This window comes from Heptranchias perlo, chromosome 34 (genome assembly GCF_035084215.1).
Source record: "Heptranchias perlo isolate sHepPer1 chromosome 34, sHepPer1.hap1, whole genome shotgun sequence".
Taxonomy (NCBI): Eukaryota; Metazoa; Chordata; class Chondrichthyes; order Hexanchiformes; family Hexanchidae; genus Heptranchias; species Heptranchias perlo.
In genome coordinates this window covers 14,090,036-14,107,521 of record NC_090358.1, presented here as the reverse complement: position 1 = coordinate 14,107,521, position 17,486 = coordinate 14,090,036, and the positions used below count along the sequence as shown (strand labels likewise).

The window sequence follows — 17,486 nt, the reverse complement described above, 5'->3', positions numbered from 1 at the left end:
GCCAACCCTACGCTGGTTCCCTCTGAGGGCTGGAAACACGGGAACTCCTGACGTAGGAAAGTATGTCTGCATGATGTAGGTGTACTTGCTGTACAAGTGCTGTAAATGGGGCTCACAATGCTGTTTCGAAACAGCAAATTATCTTCGAGATTGTTTGCCATTGGGAAATGGCAAAACAGCAAAGGAAGAGCTCACAAGTAGAATTTATTCCTTCAACCACTCCTGCAGGGAGTCTCACTCCACATTGCTCAGGATTGAGGCTGCATTTATAGTATGAGGTAAATTTACCAATGCCCTGTGCTAATGGTGGGACCTTGCAGGCAGCAAATCTATTGAATTCAATTGACTGAAAACTAATGGCAGTGCCTGCCATTTTTCAATACCCACTGACTGTGTATAGGGCACCATTGGCAGGGTGGGGTCTTGGAAAATGTACCCTTATAACTGCGGCACCGGCACAAAGCAAAACTGCTGAACACTGACGCTGCAATGATAGCACACTAGGATCACTTATTGTAGGCATGTTGTTGCTCTTTGACTAAAGCTCCACCTCCACATAGGAAACAGCCTCTCTGCCTGTCCCTTGCTTCACTTTCTTACCTGGTATGGTTTAGAAATGTTTTCATTTATTGTTGTGCTTCAGTTGTTACTTAAAGGACTAATGTTGCCTCTTCTATGCAAAGAACAAAGAACATAACCTAGAACAAGGCAATTAAACAGTGAATGGGAGCAGACCACCTGCCTGATTAGATTGTGAATTTCTTACAAGGATAGTGTCTCAGGTGCTCTTTCCTCTGTAGGACGAAGGCTATTTCTTATTTGTATGTGGAAATTCAACTTCTTTCAAAGAATCAGAGTGACGTAGTGAGTTGTAGTGATGTAGAATGTACTGCCTGAAAGGGTGGTGGAAGCAGATTCCTTTTCAAAAAGGAATTGGATATATACTTAAAAAGGAAAAATGTGCAGGGCTATGGGGAAAGAGCAGGGAAGTGGGACTAGTTGGATAGCTCTTTCAAAGAGCTGGCACAGGCACGATGGGCCGAATGACCTCCTCCTGTGCTGTCTGATTCTATGATATCCAAGGTAGGTAGAGTGACCACATCTATGGTAAGTAATTGACAATATCTCATAGCTGCTGTCTTTTAAAAATTATTTTCACATTAACGGACACCTTTCACTCGATGAGTTTAATACTTTTTGTTTTGTACTGACCTATCTCTTGCACTGCTCATTTGGTCATCTCACCTAGCTCTTATACTACTGCTCACTATTTATTTCTGCTGTTTTAAATACTTTGGGACAATTACTCTGTACCATATAAATGTGAGTTGTTACATTTGTACACCTAAGCCCTGAAATTACCATGTGGAATAATCTAATGAATTTGTCTCAAAATTCTCTCTCTGCTATTTTAGCCAAGCTGTTAAGCTGTTTAAAATAAATGGATTAATGCCGTTGCTAAAACATCTGGGAGGAATGTCAGACTAATAGGTTGACCATTTGTACTGTACCATCCCATGCCATAATTTCAAAGCCCTAGTACATTTTTTATATCTGCACAGAAACCTCTGATTTAATTCAGAACATTTCAATGGTTTGTGTACAGCTTCTCTTCCTCCCCCAAAATGCTTGTAGACTTAGGTTTCCAGCAGCAGTAAAATATATTTTGTGTTTAAAGTATGGCTGCTATCCTTTTTGTGCCTCAAACATGTTACATCGAATTTATTGATCAAAAAGCAGAAAGTAACACCTACACACACAAATAAGAAATGGGGGTAGCGATTCTGGTGAATGGGGTCACTTATTGGCTTTGTTCGTGTATGTGTCCATTGGACAAATAGTAATCCAAAAGCAGTTTCGAACTGAAATATATCTAACCATCTTTGTAATGCACCCAACCATCTGTTATGCACAGTAACACACGCATAGTTTTAAAAATATAAGCTTGTGCTTTTTGTCACGAGAATGATACAACTTATAACTGAAAATTTTTGTTGCAATCTATATTTCAGCCCCTGCAGCACAGTTGCCTTCTGGCTGGGCATGTTGGCATTTGAGTACAATAAAAAATACCATTTAAAAAGATGAAGCCAGTGCTAAGTGCTTTTGTGCTAACTTCCTTAAGACCTGCTTTCTGTTGTGTAAACCCAATATAACACTGCCAATTTGTTTGTCCATTTTCGTACTGAAAGGAAATCGGAAATGGCTTTTGTCCCCAAAAAGACCAAAGTCTTTCGCTGTGAAGACCTTTTGAAGAACACTTGACTTTATTTATTTTCTGTAAATGGGTGGAGAATGCCAAATGAACTCATTGATGTCTTTAAAGGCTGTTCTTTTCCAAAGCTTGCCAGAAAATAACAGCTTTGGTGCCTGAGTGCCCTAGAAGCTGAACTGAAATTTAATTTTACTATACAAATTATGCCTCTCTCTCCTGCAGAGCACGTCAATATAAAATGATGCAGTTCTAGCAGAGCGGGCATCAAGATTGCACAGTACAGGTACAAATGTCAAGTCGGAACGATGCTGCTAACACAGTTCAGATTGTACAGTATTTCAGCTAAAATGCTTATTTTTTCTCCTATTAAAATATAAAATGGGAAAAGTCACAGATGTACATAATGATAAAATCCTTCAATATAGGCCCATGACTGTATGAGTATTGATATAAGTTTGACTGATCACACATTTTGAAGAGAATGGGATTTTATTAAGTAGCACCCTCCCAATTTTACCCTCATAAGCCAGTTTCAAACCCAAGCGCAATATCATTTATCTTTATTTTCTGGGCTTTATGGTAGCTGGCAGTAAGGTGTCCATCTGTTCATTTGAGATTGCACTAAATAGCAAGTGGTCAATGGATATTAACTGACAGAGGTCAAAAGGGCCTCTTGACCCTTTGGGCCCTACTGAAGCAGTTGGAACATGAAGGCATGATCTACAGCAGGATAAAAATTGCTAAAGCTGTCACTGCTTTAATTAGTAACGATAGCAAGAATACGAAGCGAAATCATTGGTGAGAGAAAACAAAGGTATCCAATATAGTAATTTATTACCAGTCAGTGGGTTTTGCGCAATAGGTTGTTTACCCCTGCCGTGGTAAAAGAAAGCAAAAAGGCACTCTAACACTTAACTGAAAATGGATGCCCTGCTGCTATCAGAGATGCATGGTGGTCAAATGATTGCCTGTGCCATTAGCTTGGTAATGTTTTCTCTATTGTAAACTGAACTCCCCACGTTTTTTCTGTTCATCAGCTGCAAATTGAGGGCTCTCGCGTTTGTCTTCTATTTATACTGCCAATCACCGAACTGCTGTCTATTGGGTGCATTTGTGGATTCAGTTTTTACTGTTCAAAACATTCTCAGCACTGCCCCACACCTAGGAAGAAAGGACTTTTCAAAAGAGACGACCAGTATTTTCATTCCGAGTGTCACACTTGTCGTTAAGGAGGAGGTTTTGTTTTTTGTCACAAAGTATGGATGGAGCCTTTGTAACCCTATTGCATCTAATTAACGAAAGAGCTACAGTGGATCAGTTAGAAGTGTTTGTTGGCAGCAAGAGGTCTTGAGGCTCCTTTTACGAGTCCAATTCATGGTATAAACCAGAAAGTGCTTTTCAATTTCCCTTATTTTCACAGTTGGTTTCACCCTGATCCCAGCAAGAGTGTGTACCAGTTCAGGGTCAGAAGATAGCACTAACAGGGTCAAACAGACTGTAGCAAACAGATTTTGTTAATTTGATTGAAAAGCATAAATGTTAAAATATAACACAAAAGGGGTGAATAGCTGCTCATCTTTAGTGTAATAACCTGTAATAAATGACAAAGCACCAACTTGGTTACTTAATTTCATTTGTAACTGTGAGTTACAAACTTTGCTGCTTGTGTTTGAGGAAAAAAGATTAGTTTTGACAATTTAGCGAAATACCAAAAACACCAGACTTAGAAATATTACTCGCAGGAACAGCACAAGCATAATTCTGCCTGAATCTTCAACAAATGACATTAATATATGCTTGTAATATTGTGAAGTTCTGTTATATTCAGTGTAGGGTATAAGCACACATGTATATAATCTGGCTTGCTGTATCAGTTTCAGGATTGCTAGTCAATCCTATTTAGCTATTTGCTGCAAAGTCCTCACAAACACAAATTGCTTTATGGGAACTTTTCTAAATGCCACAAAACTGATAATTGACTAAAGTTTGCAACAGAAAATATGCAGTTTGACAAGCAAGCTGAAACGCGATATTATGGGGAGTGCAATAATGTAGATGGTGGGTCTGCTGGGATTTCTACATAATGCACTAGCTTTTCTGAACTATTTAGTTTTATTGTTTCTTAGTGAGTTTGGCAAAGAACCCTCAACCTTTACAACGTGGGTGAGTTTTATTTTCTCATTTATATTTCAGTTTCTTTATACTTGGCAGCCTGAGGCACAGGCCACTGGAGAACCATCTGCTAAGAAAGGAGTGGAAGGGCAGGCCAACCATGACATCTGGCAGTGCTGGACTCCAGATCTCCCTTGAGTTCAATAGAGGTCCATCCCTATGTATTGATTAAACCAATACCTTGGGTGCCCATATGGCTTAGGGAAAAATACCCAAGGGAAGATTGCCCTTTCCTGAGATTGAGGATGACCTTTTTAATGCCTCCATTCTCGTCGTGGGCATCAAGAGTAAAAAATAGCCAGGTTGTAAGGAATCTAGTCAAAAACAACAAATTGTGGTGCACAGAGCACATACCCTCCGAGACCTCATGATTTGATAACCCACGCGAGGGTTAATACTCACATATCAACCCCTCCGCCCCCCTCAGCGTTTACCAGGAAGAGGAAAATATTTTGTAGGGAGTGGAAGCTGCAGGTGGGTGGGGAGGAGGTGGGATAACGTTCTGGTGGGGGAAGAAATTAACTTGCATAAATAAAGCTGCATAAATGACAGACAATTTGCATACAATTCAAAGTGGTTATTAAATACAACTTAGTGCATTTTACATTTACTTATTTATATTGTTTTTATTAATAAATAGCTGGACCTATTTGCTGATTACAGGCCAGTTCACTGTTCTGTATAATGTAAATTGTGAAGCTTGTTGTGTACAGGAACAGTATGCCATTTGTACCGCAAACTTGCACCATTTGTCCAGAAAGTGCAATCAATGCATAGCACAGTTGTATCTATGCGATGCTAGACACATGAACACTGGCTCCTCCATCACCATCACAGCTTAGACTATTATGAAATGTTGGCTACTTTTCCATGATGGACATCTATAACTTGCACACTTAACACAGCATGCAGTCACTGAGACACACAGAAGACATGTACAATGCCAATTGTGAGTAAATTCCCTGGTTTTATCCACAGTGTCTATTTGTAAATCAATAACCAGCAGCAGAAGCTCCTGTAAGGGTTTCCTCTGCTAAGTGCCTCTTTGAACAACTGCAAAGTTTAGTGATTAGTACAGTTGTTGGTAATGTTTGGCACCATACTTACCTTTTTGTATGTTGAAATTCAACGGTTTACTCACTTTGCATGTCCATTTGAACCATTCATACTGGTCCTCCACACAGCCGGCTGGTCCATGTATATGGTTGATATTCCACATATTTACAGCGCAGGTTTGCTGTGATGTTGTATTTCATGAAAACAACAAAACATTCAGCAAATTAATTCTGCAGATGCTTTTTGAGTTTGCAGAAGATAAATAACTACAGCCTCAATCGGGAAGAAATCGGGGAAGGATTTTTAAAACCTAGATCAGGTTCTTTCGGAATCTTTTCTTTCTGCAATGGAAACAATTCCTGTTCTGAGAGTTTCTGCTAATAACTCTCAGCCCTACGTGCAGAATTATCCTGGTCAATTTGGTTTGAATCCTGTTCACTGCATTACTGGCCGAAAACACATTTTTGTGTTATTTCATACCAATTGCATATTTAGGGTTAAAATAACCTATTTTGATGCAATCAAGTGCCATTGAGAAGCATCTGAGCACATAATTAGCCCTGTTGACAATAGCTTCACATTGACTGGATACTTTAAGGCTGTGTCTATACTGTATTAACATAAGAGACCAGAAGTGTGGAATCTAAAGCATTGGCTCACAAGAGCCCTATTATATTGCCTGGCTTTGAAATACACTCTGCTCCCAAGGAGAGAGCTCTCTGCTTCTGGCCAGTAAATTATAAATTTGAGAGTGCAGCTGAGAATATCCATAATCTTAAATAATTAAAAAAGACTTTGCAGTCAGTTTATTAATTGCCCAGAATGTCCTACCAATCACCTGTGCAGTTTTTATATCTGGCTTATAACTAGACTGTAGTTATAGTCCATAATGTGTCACATCTCTGGGCTCTGGAGTTATATTGGGACCCAGGTCTGGAGTTGTATTTGCCACTTTTGTATTGGTGTGCTTCTCATCAATCTGAAAGTGGCTGTATAACTACCTCCAAATGGATGGCCAGTAAACACACTCATGCTTATGTTTACTATTCCAATATGCATTACTTTACTTTTACCCACAATAAAATCCTCAATCCACTCACTTAAATTGTGCAGATCCTATCAAACACCAGTCTCCTGTGTGTAATCAGAAATTTTATATTATTACCAGAAGTACTCTTTCCCATATTGCTCATAACTAATGTGATAATAATCTGGCCTTTCCACAACTCTGCTGGCCATTGGCCCCCAAACTGATTTTTTCCCATTTATTGTCACCTAATGCTTTCTATTGCCAAGCCAACTTAACTGGCTAAATTGCCACTAATTCCATGAGGCTCACTTGTGGAACTTTATTAAATGCCTTCTAAATATTGAAGTGAATTATGTCCACTGGATATCACTCAGCTTTTAACTGAATTATCTCCTCAAAGAACTCCATATATGTGAGAGATAAATAACGACATGTAAAACCTCATTAACTATTACTTTTGGCCTCTGAGCTCTTCAAATGAATTTTGATCACATCCTGCTTGATGCTCTTAAGCTGCTGCACAGTACTGATGTTAGAGTAACTGGTCCTTAATTTTCTTGGTTCGTGGCTCACGCCTTATTGAATATCGAGTTAGCATTCATTATCCTCCAGCCCTCAGATACAGCCCTGCATTTACAGAGCTCCTAAAATATTAACCAAGGCCTTTCCTATTTCCTCATTGATTCCTTTGAGCAGCCTAGGTTATAGCTCAACTGCTTATGCCTCTAATTCTAAAGGTTATTCTAAATGCATCATAAGTTAGTGCAATATATTTAAGCTTTTACTTCTTCAGCTTATCCTTATTTGACCACAAAATAGGTACAGATGAGCAAAGGCATTCAACCCTCTTTGGGTTATCCATTTAGAAAGAACTTAGTTTCCCCCATCATGGCATCCAACAATGTCTTAAATAATTGCCTTCACTACTCTACCCAGAAGTCCATTCCATATGTTGATCAGTTGTGAAGAGCCTCCCGACATTGATCCTTCTTTACCTTTGACTAGTTTGAAGCTGTGTCATTGTCCAACTATCGTGGTTTTGTTCGTAATGTTCTGGAGCTACCTTTTCCATACTATTTTTAAAAATTCATTCATGGGATGTGGGCGTCGCTGACAAGGCCAGTATTTATTGCCCATCTCTAATTGCCCTTGAGGAGGTGGTGGTGAGCCATCTTCTTGAACCGCTGCAGTCCGTGTGGTGAAGGTTCTCCCACAGTGCTGTTAGGTAGGAAGTAGTGGAACTTTCTTGTATCACTTTTCAGTCACCTCGTTTCAAGGCTGAAGTTTCTCCAGTGTTTCTTTCAAGTCCTCTAATTCTAGAAATTAGTCTTCCCTGGTACAAGTCCCAGCTTGAATATCTCCCTTGTTTCTCAATGGCCCCGTTGCTTGGAGCTGCTGAATCAAGTTGCTTTGTAAATTAGAAACAGTCAGAGTCCCAGTGTTCCCTGTAGCAGCCCATTCAACACTTTTCCCACATGGACATAACTCTTCTAACAGTTACTCTCTGCTTCCTACCATTCAATGACCTTCTTATCCATCCCCAGATTTTATACAGAAGCCACACCACTTTAAGCTTAAATTGTAACTGTTGTCAAATTTTTTTTGGAAGGCAATTTATCCTATAGCTTTCCACAGTTACGCCATAAATGGCATGGGCATCTGCCCAAAGTGCCACTGACTCTGAGACGTGGGATGGGGTCAAGGGTGTAACTCGAGGGTGGGTTGAAGTCGCAAGTACCCTGCCATGGTTACACTAATGAAGTGGGAGCAGAAAAAATTCGGGACCAGTATCTTTAAGTAGACTTCTTTTGGGTTTGATACAGATAAGTGTTTGGTTCCTTCCAGGCTACAGCTGGAGACGTCTGCAGTGTTACTTCGCTGACTGCAGATGCATTAAGGAGGTGACTGATGCTTTATTCAGGAGAGCGCATGAGTTCATCACTTTTGCCACTGACCAAAGCAACAGTGTGAGGGAACAATACAATTCTGTTCCACTGCTGGCTTTCCACAAGTGCAATGGATGATTGTACCTATGTGGTATTCGTGCTTCTATCCACAATGATGTGGCCTCCATGAACAGAAAGGGGTTCTGCTCTTAGCCCTGGCTAATAGCACTCATACAACAGCCACAGACTGAAGGAGAGCACAGATAAAATGAGGCCCATGCAACCAGTAAGATCATTATGGAGTATACTGTTGGCATCTTGAAGCAGTATTTCAGCTGCCCAAACAAATTAGGGCACCTTACACTACATCCCATGGTCGCCAAGATTGTTATTGTGGGCCACATTTTCTACAACTTTACTATGCCATTGACTAGGAGGAAGAAAAGGACAATTTAGAATCAAGGCCAGAACAGGATGCAGACATTGACAATGAAAAAGTAGCTGCAAAAATACTAGTGCAGGCTGGAAGACTGATGCAGTAGACCCTCATCCATTTAGCTAAGTACCTGAGCTGCCCCTTTAAAGAATCCTTTTGGCAACATGTACCAAAGAAATTAGCCCAAAACCCTTCAGCAGCACTCTTCTCCATCACTATCAATGCCCACCATTTTGGCATTGAGCTGTATTATTCTGCACAACCACAAAGACTTTCTCAGCAAAATGTACAAATCAAACGTACACAGTTTACTGAATAAATTGAGTTATACATGAATAATGCTGCTGTCTTTTGCCACAGTGCTGCCCCTTGGTGCTTGTGCTTTCTCGATGATTATCGGTGATTTGAGTGCAAGGCGCCCAAACTGGGCACTTCAGTTTTTTTTTCTAAAACTCAGGAAACTAAGGACCACAGGTTGTGGACAAATGAGGTGGAATTGTTTAATGCTGTCTTTTTCACAAAGCACCGGTGAACTTTACATTGTTATAATAGGTGTAATAGCACACAAACTGTAATGTGTAGGTTTATAGTCCACTCTTAATTCAAAGTTGGTTAGTTCAATAATCTGATATTCAATGTTTAATTTACACTGCTTACCATTGTAGTGATTGAAGAGGCATTCAGGTGGATGTGAAGAGAGAAAATGGTTAAACTAATGAAACTCATTAATTTAACCCTTTTCTACTTTTCATACCAAATGCATTCCATATAAGTTTCAGGTTACAGTGTAGCTCAGGTGAAGGAGAAGTGTGGTTTTGCCCTGTTCGGTCCAAAAGCAACTCTAAATGACAGAAATCATTTTGGGGCAGGGAACAAATTTTGATTATGTATGTATTCCTAAAATATTAAAAATACTTTCACGAGTGTCAACAACCAAAAATCAATGAATGTTTGGTATTGATGCTTTGGAATTTTCTTTTGCTAAGTGATGAATCATTTGAGCAAGAAAATTCCACCACAAAATTCCTTTCTACTTTTGTGGGGAAAAAAATCCAATTTCTCCCAACCATCCCATTTTGATTTTGCTCATCCAGCCATTCAACTAGTTTGGAAATATTAGAGAAGGGGTAGCGAAGTGAATAGTCCAGCTGATTCTCCATAGTTACTACCAATATCCCTCTGTGTAAGTGGATAGGAGTCATGAAATGGTGCAAATTGTGTTCTACCAATTCCTTTCCCCTTCCCCCTCCTCTCTCATATGGAATGATTTGCTACTGTGGGGCACTTCTGTACCAGCGTTGGCTGGCTGTGATCTGACATACCCCATCCAGATGAGGTGAGCAACTTTGAGTGACAAATAGCCTTGGGGTTTGACCTTGTGACCTTTAAATTGGAAATCGAGCTTATGAACCTTCAGAGGTCAATACATATATTTTTTCCTGGCTTGTATTATAATAGTGTTTTCTCAAATATTCTTTTGATTATTTCAAACAACAAACATATAACTGCATCATTCTATAGCACAGCATCCATTATTGTATTTTTTAAAGGTGTAAAATTGCTTTTTTTTGTTTAATAAAAATCAATATAATTCTGAATTTAATGGACTTGACTACTGCATCAGTGAGTGACATGACATTTATTTAAATATTACATCCTTGAAGAAAAAGCCTTAAAATCTGTTGTAATTATTTTTAAGCAAATAATTTCATCATTTATCCAAGAGGGTTTGTTATCAAATGTTTTGAACACTGGTGTTTAATGTGAATTTCTTGCATTGATGTAACTAAGCCCAAGGAATTTGGCTTTTTGCCACAGGCAAGCTCAGAGCACCAATATTTAGCAGTGATAATTAGCTGGCAAATTGCATAATGAAGGAAAACGTATCTTTCTAAAGAGCATTGCATGAATTAAGCTTCAAACTGTAAATGTTTATGCAGTTGTTATGCACGCCCTGTTGAGTTGGGCTTTCCAGCAAGTTGTTCACTACTCGGGCTCATTAGTGACTTCTTTGGTCAAAAGGACTTTGGTTAATTATGATCTGAGCACAATGGTAATGCTTTTACAAATGATGGCTCATACGATCTTAATATCTGTTAGCCATTGTTTCAGCATAGCTGGAGGGAAAGTGTGTGCATATGCTGAAAAGCTGGCAGCAGAGCTTGCTGCAGAGTAGCATCTGTGCTGATAGCTCCCAGTGTACTATCACAAAGAGGATAAGCATGGCTTAAAAAGTTCAAGTCAATTTATAATTTCTTTTTAAAACACATGCTATAGGGTGCAAATTACTTGAGCAATAAAAGCGCATGAATGCTTAATGTGTTTGTATGACATTCCTGTGTTCGGTGCATTACCTTAGGCATCGACCCATTATTTTACCAGTTAATATCTGATGAATTTGCTAAGTGTTCCTTTGCTATAATCACCAACAATCGTTTTCTCCCTTTACTTGCTTCTTTTCTTCCCAATTTTCTAACACCCCCTGAAGGCCCTGACTCCTTGCCAGAGTACAATTCTATGGGGTATCTCACCCGAGTGACCATTATTAACCCTTGACAGTGAGTGTTTGCACATCACTCGACTGCAAGGAATGTCAGAGCTGAACCCGACCCCATCCTCACAACATCCACAGACATACATTTCCAGCAGAGGTTGCTGGGTAGCGATTGGGAGCAGGACCGCTGGCTGATTATTCATTTTTTTAACCCTCCCTAATCCAGGGGCATTGCAGCCAGTTGTAACACCTCTGGCTGAAATCAGCTAATTCAGTACAGATCAGAGTTCGAACATAGGGCACCTCTGGTCATTTGCTTTTATCTTATTTCACAAAGCTACGGGGACCCTTCATGCTTAGTGACTATGTATTGTGCCATTATTTTTCTTCATTTGTCTCTGTTTTGCTGCATTTATGATTACTTGTAATTTATCTCAATAAATCCCACTGTTTTTGTTTTTAAATTACAGTTTGCATTTCCAGAGCATATCCCACAACCATTCACTGTCCTACCTGTGAAGACAAAATGGAGTGATAGCACCATCCATGTTTTACTGTTTGACGTCAGCACCATTTTTGAACAGCTGCTTTCATATCAAGAGAAAGAACCCAAATTACAAAATTCCGTCCAAAGCCATGAGACGTTAAAGAGACTAACTAATATTGATGGCAAAAAACCACCAATGTCCTTAAAAAGAAACAAGACAACAACACCTCTGTGTCAGGCAAATGGATCAGTAAAAGACTTAGTCCGCGAACACTTATTTTACAATGAGAATAATGCAAGTGGACTTGCAAGGGAAGGTGCTGGAATTAGCAAACAAAAAATGAAACCCAAGGGGACTAAAAAGGTTACAACATCAGCAGTGAAAAAAATGGATGTTAATATGGCCACAGACGCAGCTAAGTTACTAATTTCCTGCCTCTTTCCCTGGGGTGTGGATAGAGATCTAGATGAACTCTGCATTAAGCATCTGGGCATGTTTGAGCCTCGCTGTCCAGTATCCTTTGGCCTTTTGTCAAAGGATGATTATTTGTCTCTCCTTTTACCAGGATGGTATCAAGTCAATCGAGAGGTGACAAAGGACTACGTATTCTGCAGCAAGATCTCAAATAAAGTTGTGGAACTTGCAAAACAAGTCGCAAATATTACCCAAGCTTGTATTGTCTCTGTGGAGGAGACCCTGAATGATGAAGCAGATGGAAACTTTCAGTCAGAAATGACATCCTATTTGCTATCAGTCATCCTGTTAGTCAACATACAGATGAGAATGCCTTTTCTGTCAAAGGGAAATGAAATGCATAATACAATCAGGTAAGAACAGTACAGTTTTATAATCCAGCAATAAAACAAAAATATGATTAAATCTTAGCACTTGCCTATAGTAAAGCATTTTTGATGTAGAATATTTACGTGTAGTGCTGCTGATACGTGAGAACTTCATTAGAAAATGCTTTGAATTGGCCCGGTAATTCATTTTGTTATTTGATCATTATTGTTGTAGATATTGATACCGCTTTAATTAAAGGTGATGGGGGATATTCCCCTGAAAGTTATCGGCCCCATTTAAAAGAATGCAGTGTGTGTTAATATGTTTGTTAGTGCTTTTTAAAATCAAGATTGCATAAAAGTACCAATAAATATACCTTTCTATTCAATTATCATGTCTTTAGGGATTAGTCTGTACTTGTCCATTAGTAAAATTACTGCAATGGATAAATCTTCCTCACATTCCATAGTTCTTTTGATCAAAATGCACAAAAAGATCATAGGACCTTTATACAGCCTCTTAGATTTTCATATTTCTTTCAAATGTTAGTAAGACATAAGTAACCTTTCCGAAAAAGGACTGCATGGCTTAATGTATAAAATCTGCTCTTAATAAAAGGAATAACCATTCAATAACAGCATAATTAAAATTGTAATATTCTGTTTATGTTCCAACTACAATTTAAACTATTTCGAAAACTCAATTGGCCTCCCTATAACATAATAGTACAAGTACTTTATAATTAAAAAATGAAATATACCCACAGCTATAAAATATACTGGGTGATTCCCTTATCCTGTGTTTCCAGTGGGGAACCGCATTCGATGAGAGCACAGATCGATGAAGGCATGCTACAGTGTTGTAGCCCTAATTTCATTCTGCACTCCCGTCAAGAGTATGTCCCCACTTTGGGGGGAGGGGGGGTGCACAGGATCGCGGAACCATCCCTATAGCTTGGGTATGACTGTGGGGCTTTGTAGGGTTCAGAGGACATCATCTAAACCCTGAGATGATAATGGATAGAAATCCCTCGCATATCTTTCATATTTTTCGAGTACTACTCAGCTGGTGTTGCATATGGGGAGTCAAAAACAAGTGTAATCTTCAGGTGAAGGGCAGGGCATAACTAGAGCACACAGATGTAAAATGTTTATATTTCCATTATAAATTCCTATGTCCATACCTTTAACGAAAACTGCCCATGTAAAGTTGTCAGGCTGTAATGCAGCACCACTATTGGTGGGAGGGTGTAATTACAGCTTGACACATTTACAGAGGCAGCTTCCATTATAAATGTGGGGATAGAAATTTATGATAGAAAAAGGTGACAAAAAGTGCATGCAGGTGTAAGTTTTTAAAAATATTCTATTTGGGTAACAAGTCAGTCACAAGACCTGGCTCGGATCGACTCACATTGGTCAGACATTTGCTGTTACAACCAATCCTTGTGGTGAGGTAGTTTTACTTTATTTTTGCCCCTTTAGTTTTTGCAGTAACTGTCACTGTCGATACCCCATGTAGTTGATATGAATAACATTTCCACTGAAGAATTAATGACGACAACCTAATTTCTGCAAGTTTAAGGAGGGCTGACCTACAATTCATTGCCATGATATTGTTTCATCAAATACAAGCATCTTATCTGTAGTTTTAATAGTGAATTGGGTATTCAGATTATACAAAATTTATAAAAGCATTCGTAACATCTGAGGAAATTTTCTGTTTGCCAATCTACTGATGAGCTTCCTCCCCAAACCATGCAAAATCTGATGTTGGAGTGAGCAGGGTGCAATATTTGAGAAGAGCTTGAAGTCCAACTACACCCTGTGCGTTTATATTTTATTCATTATTTGGTCTAGAAAGACAAAATCTTGCAAGGCATTTATAATTTTAGAAAATGTTTATCACCAAAATAATTTAGCTACATGATCATAAATGAGAATCTTGTTGATAGTTTAATAGTTTTGAAATTTACCTTCTGATTTGACAGATACAAATATATGTCATGGTTTTTTAAATTTCAAAATATACTTTATTTCATAAAATTTAAGGATAGACACAGTTCAATGAAGATGTCACAATTACAATTCAAAAACAATACAGTACAGATCATACACAATACAGTTCCATTATTGCAATTTAAAACACGGTATGTAGCTTCGAATACATGGTGTACAAAACAAGGTGAAATAGTCTTACACGGTGGCCTTTCCCCACATAGGTCACACCTCGCTTCAGTGCGTCCCGCAGCACATACTCGTGAACCTTGGAGTGTGCCAGTTGGCAACACTCGGTCGTGGATAGTTCCTTCAGCTGGAAGACCAGCAGGTTTCAGGCGGACCAAGGGGCCTCCTTCACCGAGTTGATGGTCTTTTAGCAGCAGTTGATATCTGTCATATTTGGCAAGATAATTGGGGAAGGAGGTAGTTCAGAGGTCCAAACCTTTATTATACATTAGGAGACCACTGGGGTGATTTTTAACTGGAGCAAACGTCAGGCGGATGGTGGGTGGGTATTGCGCTATGCCAGCCCGATGGCTCCAACAAGAGGACTCCTACTTAAATATTTTAATCAGCTTCCTGCCTGTTTCGGGCGGGAGCACTAGTCAGCCATTTTGAATTCTATCTGAAAATTACTTTGGTAAATTTGGGCGGCCAGTCGGCAGGCATTTTTTTTTCAATTTTCAACTGTCAGCCACTCTGTTTTCCAGTGTAAATATAGCAGGCGGCAATTGAAACTCAACCCCCCACCCCACGTCTTTGTCCTGGGACTGCAGGAGTTGCATATGATGGTTATTACCAAAGTTACACAAATTATCATTGGGGGTGCAATTTTTGTGAGTTACATTTTTTTTTGCCCATTTTTTTCCACACAAGAACTCATAAGTTTACCTGGTGAACTTTTGGAAGCTCAAAAGCATTAAGGTACACAACTAGTTGTGAAATCTGAAAGCACCTGCAGCAATGCTATTTAGCTAGTTAAACAGCTGCTTAACTGGTATAAGGAGTGCTGTATGTGCTAATCTATTGGCGGAGTGCACAACTTCAGGGAGAAATGGAAGGACAGTACAGAAGACGGAACCATCATTTACCAAAGAAGATCTGCAGGTCACAGTCATGATTTGACAGCAAGGCGAATTGATATGTACAGTATTGAGGGGTAACCCATCCATAACCAGAGAGTCAAGCAAAAGTGGGGGTCCAGTTCTCTGTCTCCGAACATTAGATATTGAATTTGCCGAAGCTGGAAGGATGTCCAAAAGAAGGTGTTTAACTTGAAAAGTGCCAAGGACGATAAATAAATGGTGACAAAAGCGTAGCACATCACATATGGAGGCTGCCATATCAAAGTAAATGACAGATGTCAGTTGAGTTTGCTGGCCTGCCTTCGTATATTGAATCTGACTTGATCCAGGAATTCTGCTGTAGTTGCAACACAAAGGGGAAGCAATGAAGATGGTTGAGAATTAGTACTGTAGGTCGAGAAACAATAACTGAGAAAGATGCAGCTGAGGCAGTTTGAAGACTGGCATTATTCATGCTTACAGTTGACAATTAAAATGCATTCTGTCAGCTCACAGACATTCTGTGGGCAACATACTATCATATTTCAGGATCCTTAACTCTTTGGCCAGTAGCAATTTTTGGTTTTAAGTGATAATTTTTTTGATATAAATTCAGATTCAGAATTCTAAGGATTAACTTCCAAACTTCCAGCATCTTTTTTCATTTGACAAAGATAAATGCTGGAGCTTCTGGAACAAAGGGTGACTTGATAGTTTGATTAGCTCTCTAGAATGGAAGTGGAGCAGCCATCAAAACTGTTATCCATAAAAGTTGAGACAATGGAGAGGGCTGTTGTTAGAATGGCTCCCTTTTCACTTAGCATTTAGCAGGGGCTTGGCTGAACAGGCCATGTAGGTGGCATGGGTGAGGAATGTTTCTGACTGAGGGTGGCTGGTTTGATTGCCAGCTCAACTGGCCAATCTCTGGACACAGAAAACTGGGGGTGGGTCTGAGGTCAGGCCGTTGGTTTCCTATCCAGCTAAGAAAGGACACAAAGAGACTGGAGAAATCTGGTGAGCGAATCAGACACAAGGCAGCAAGGGCTTCCTACTTGAGCTTAGTGCCAACCAGTTTCAGAGAAATTACTGGTCAGAAAAATGTATTTAGCCCGCTTTATCAGGACAATGTAGTGTACTTTATTAGTTTCTATGTTACAAGGAATGTTACATAATAGGTTAGAATTCACTGTAAATGTTACTCTTTTCATTCATGTAGTCTATGTAAAATGAATCAGCCTGTTGGTTTATAATTGGCTTCATCTCAATGGAGTGTTTATCAGTCCACTTTCTGGAAGACAGGAGAAGCACATGTGGGGCCACATATGAGATTACAGTATCTAGATCACATGAACAAGGGTTTTCATTGTTACAACCCCATGTTCATGCTATTGTATGACTCGATATTACACAGTAAAGGTAAATTCCTAATAATAAGGGATGCGCAGTCTGCTTAGGGGAGAGACTGCTGAACCTGGTAGAACAGCTAACATTGACCCAAAATTTGTAACTGGTACATTACAGAAAGCTACAGATGTGACTACAAAACTGTGCTGGATTCTAAAATGTACAGCACAAAATATCACTTTTTCTTCTAATATAGAAGGTACATGAGCATACAAAAATAACATACAGGAAAAGAGCTGTGGTTAATCAAGCCTGTCCATACTGTCATGGTGCGAGTTATGCACAGCATGACCCCCTTCTGCCCTCAACCCCCCACCAGCCAGCCATGCAATCTCCTGGGAAAGGCGAAAAAACCCTAGGCCAATTTGGAGGGGACCCTTTGTGAAAATTGCTCTCCAATCCTTGAAGGCGATCAAACAAGTTCCAGGAGATCACAGTGATTAGGAGACATAACCCCC

General features: G+C 39.4%; 1 protein-coding gene across 7 annotated transcripts in view; it reads left to right on the top strand.

The window, feature by feature from the left end:
• LOC137301818 (WD repeat-containing protein 72-like) overlaps positions 1-17,486 on the top strand; it is a 211,509-nt gene that overhangs the window by 113,377 nt on the left and 80,646 nt on the right. For all 7 annotated transcript variants that reach the window (XM_067971464.1, XM_067971463.1, XM_067971466.1 and 4 more), the window contains one exon: positions 11,760-12,604. In XM_067971464.1, coding sequence (XP_067827565.1) covers positions 11,760-12,604 — 845 coding nt within the window. The remainder of the gene's footprint in view (positions 1-11,759; positions 12,605-17,486) is intronic.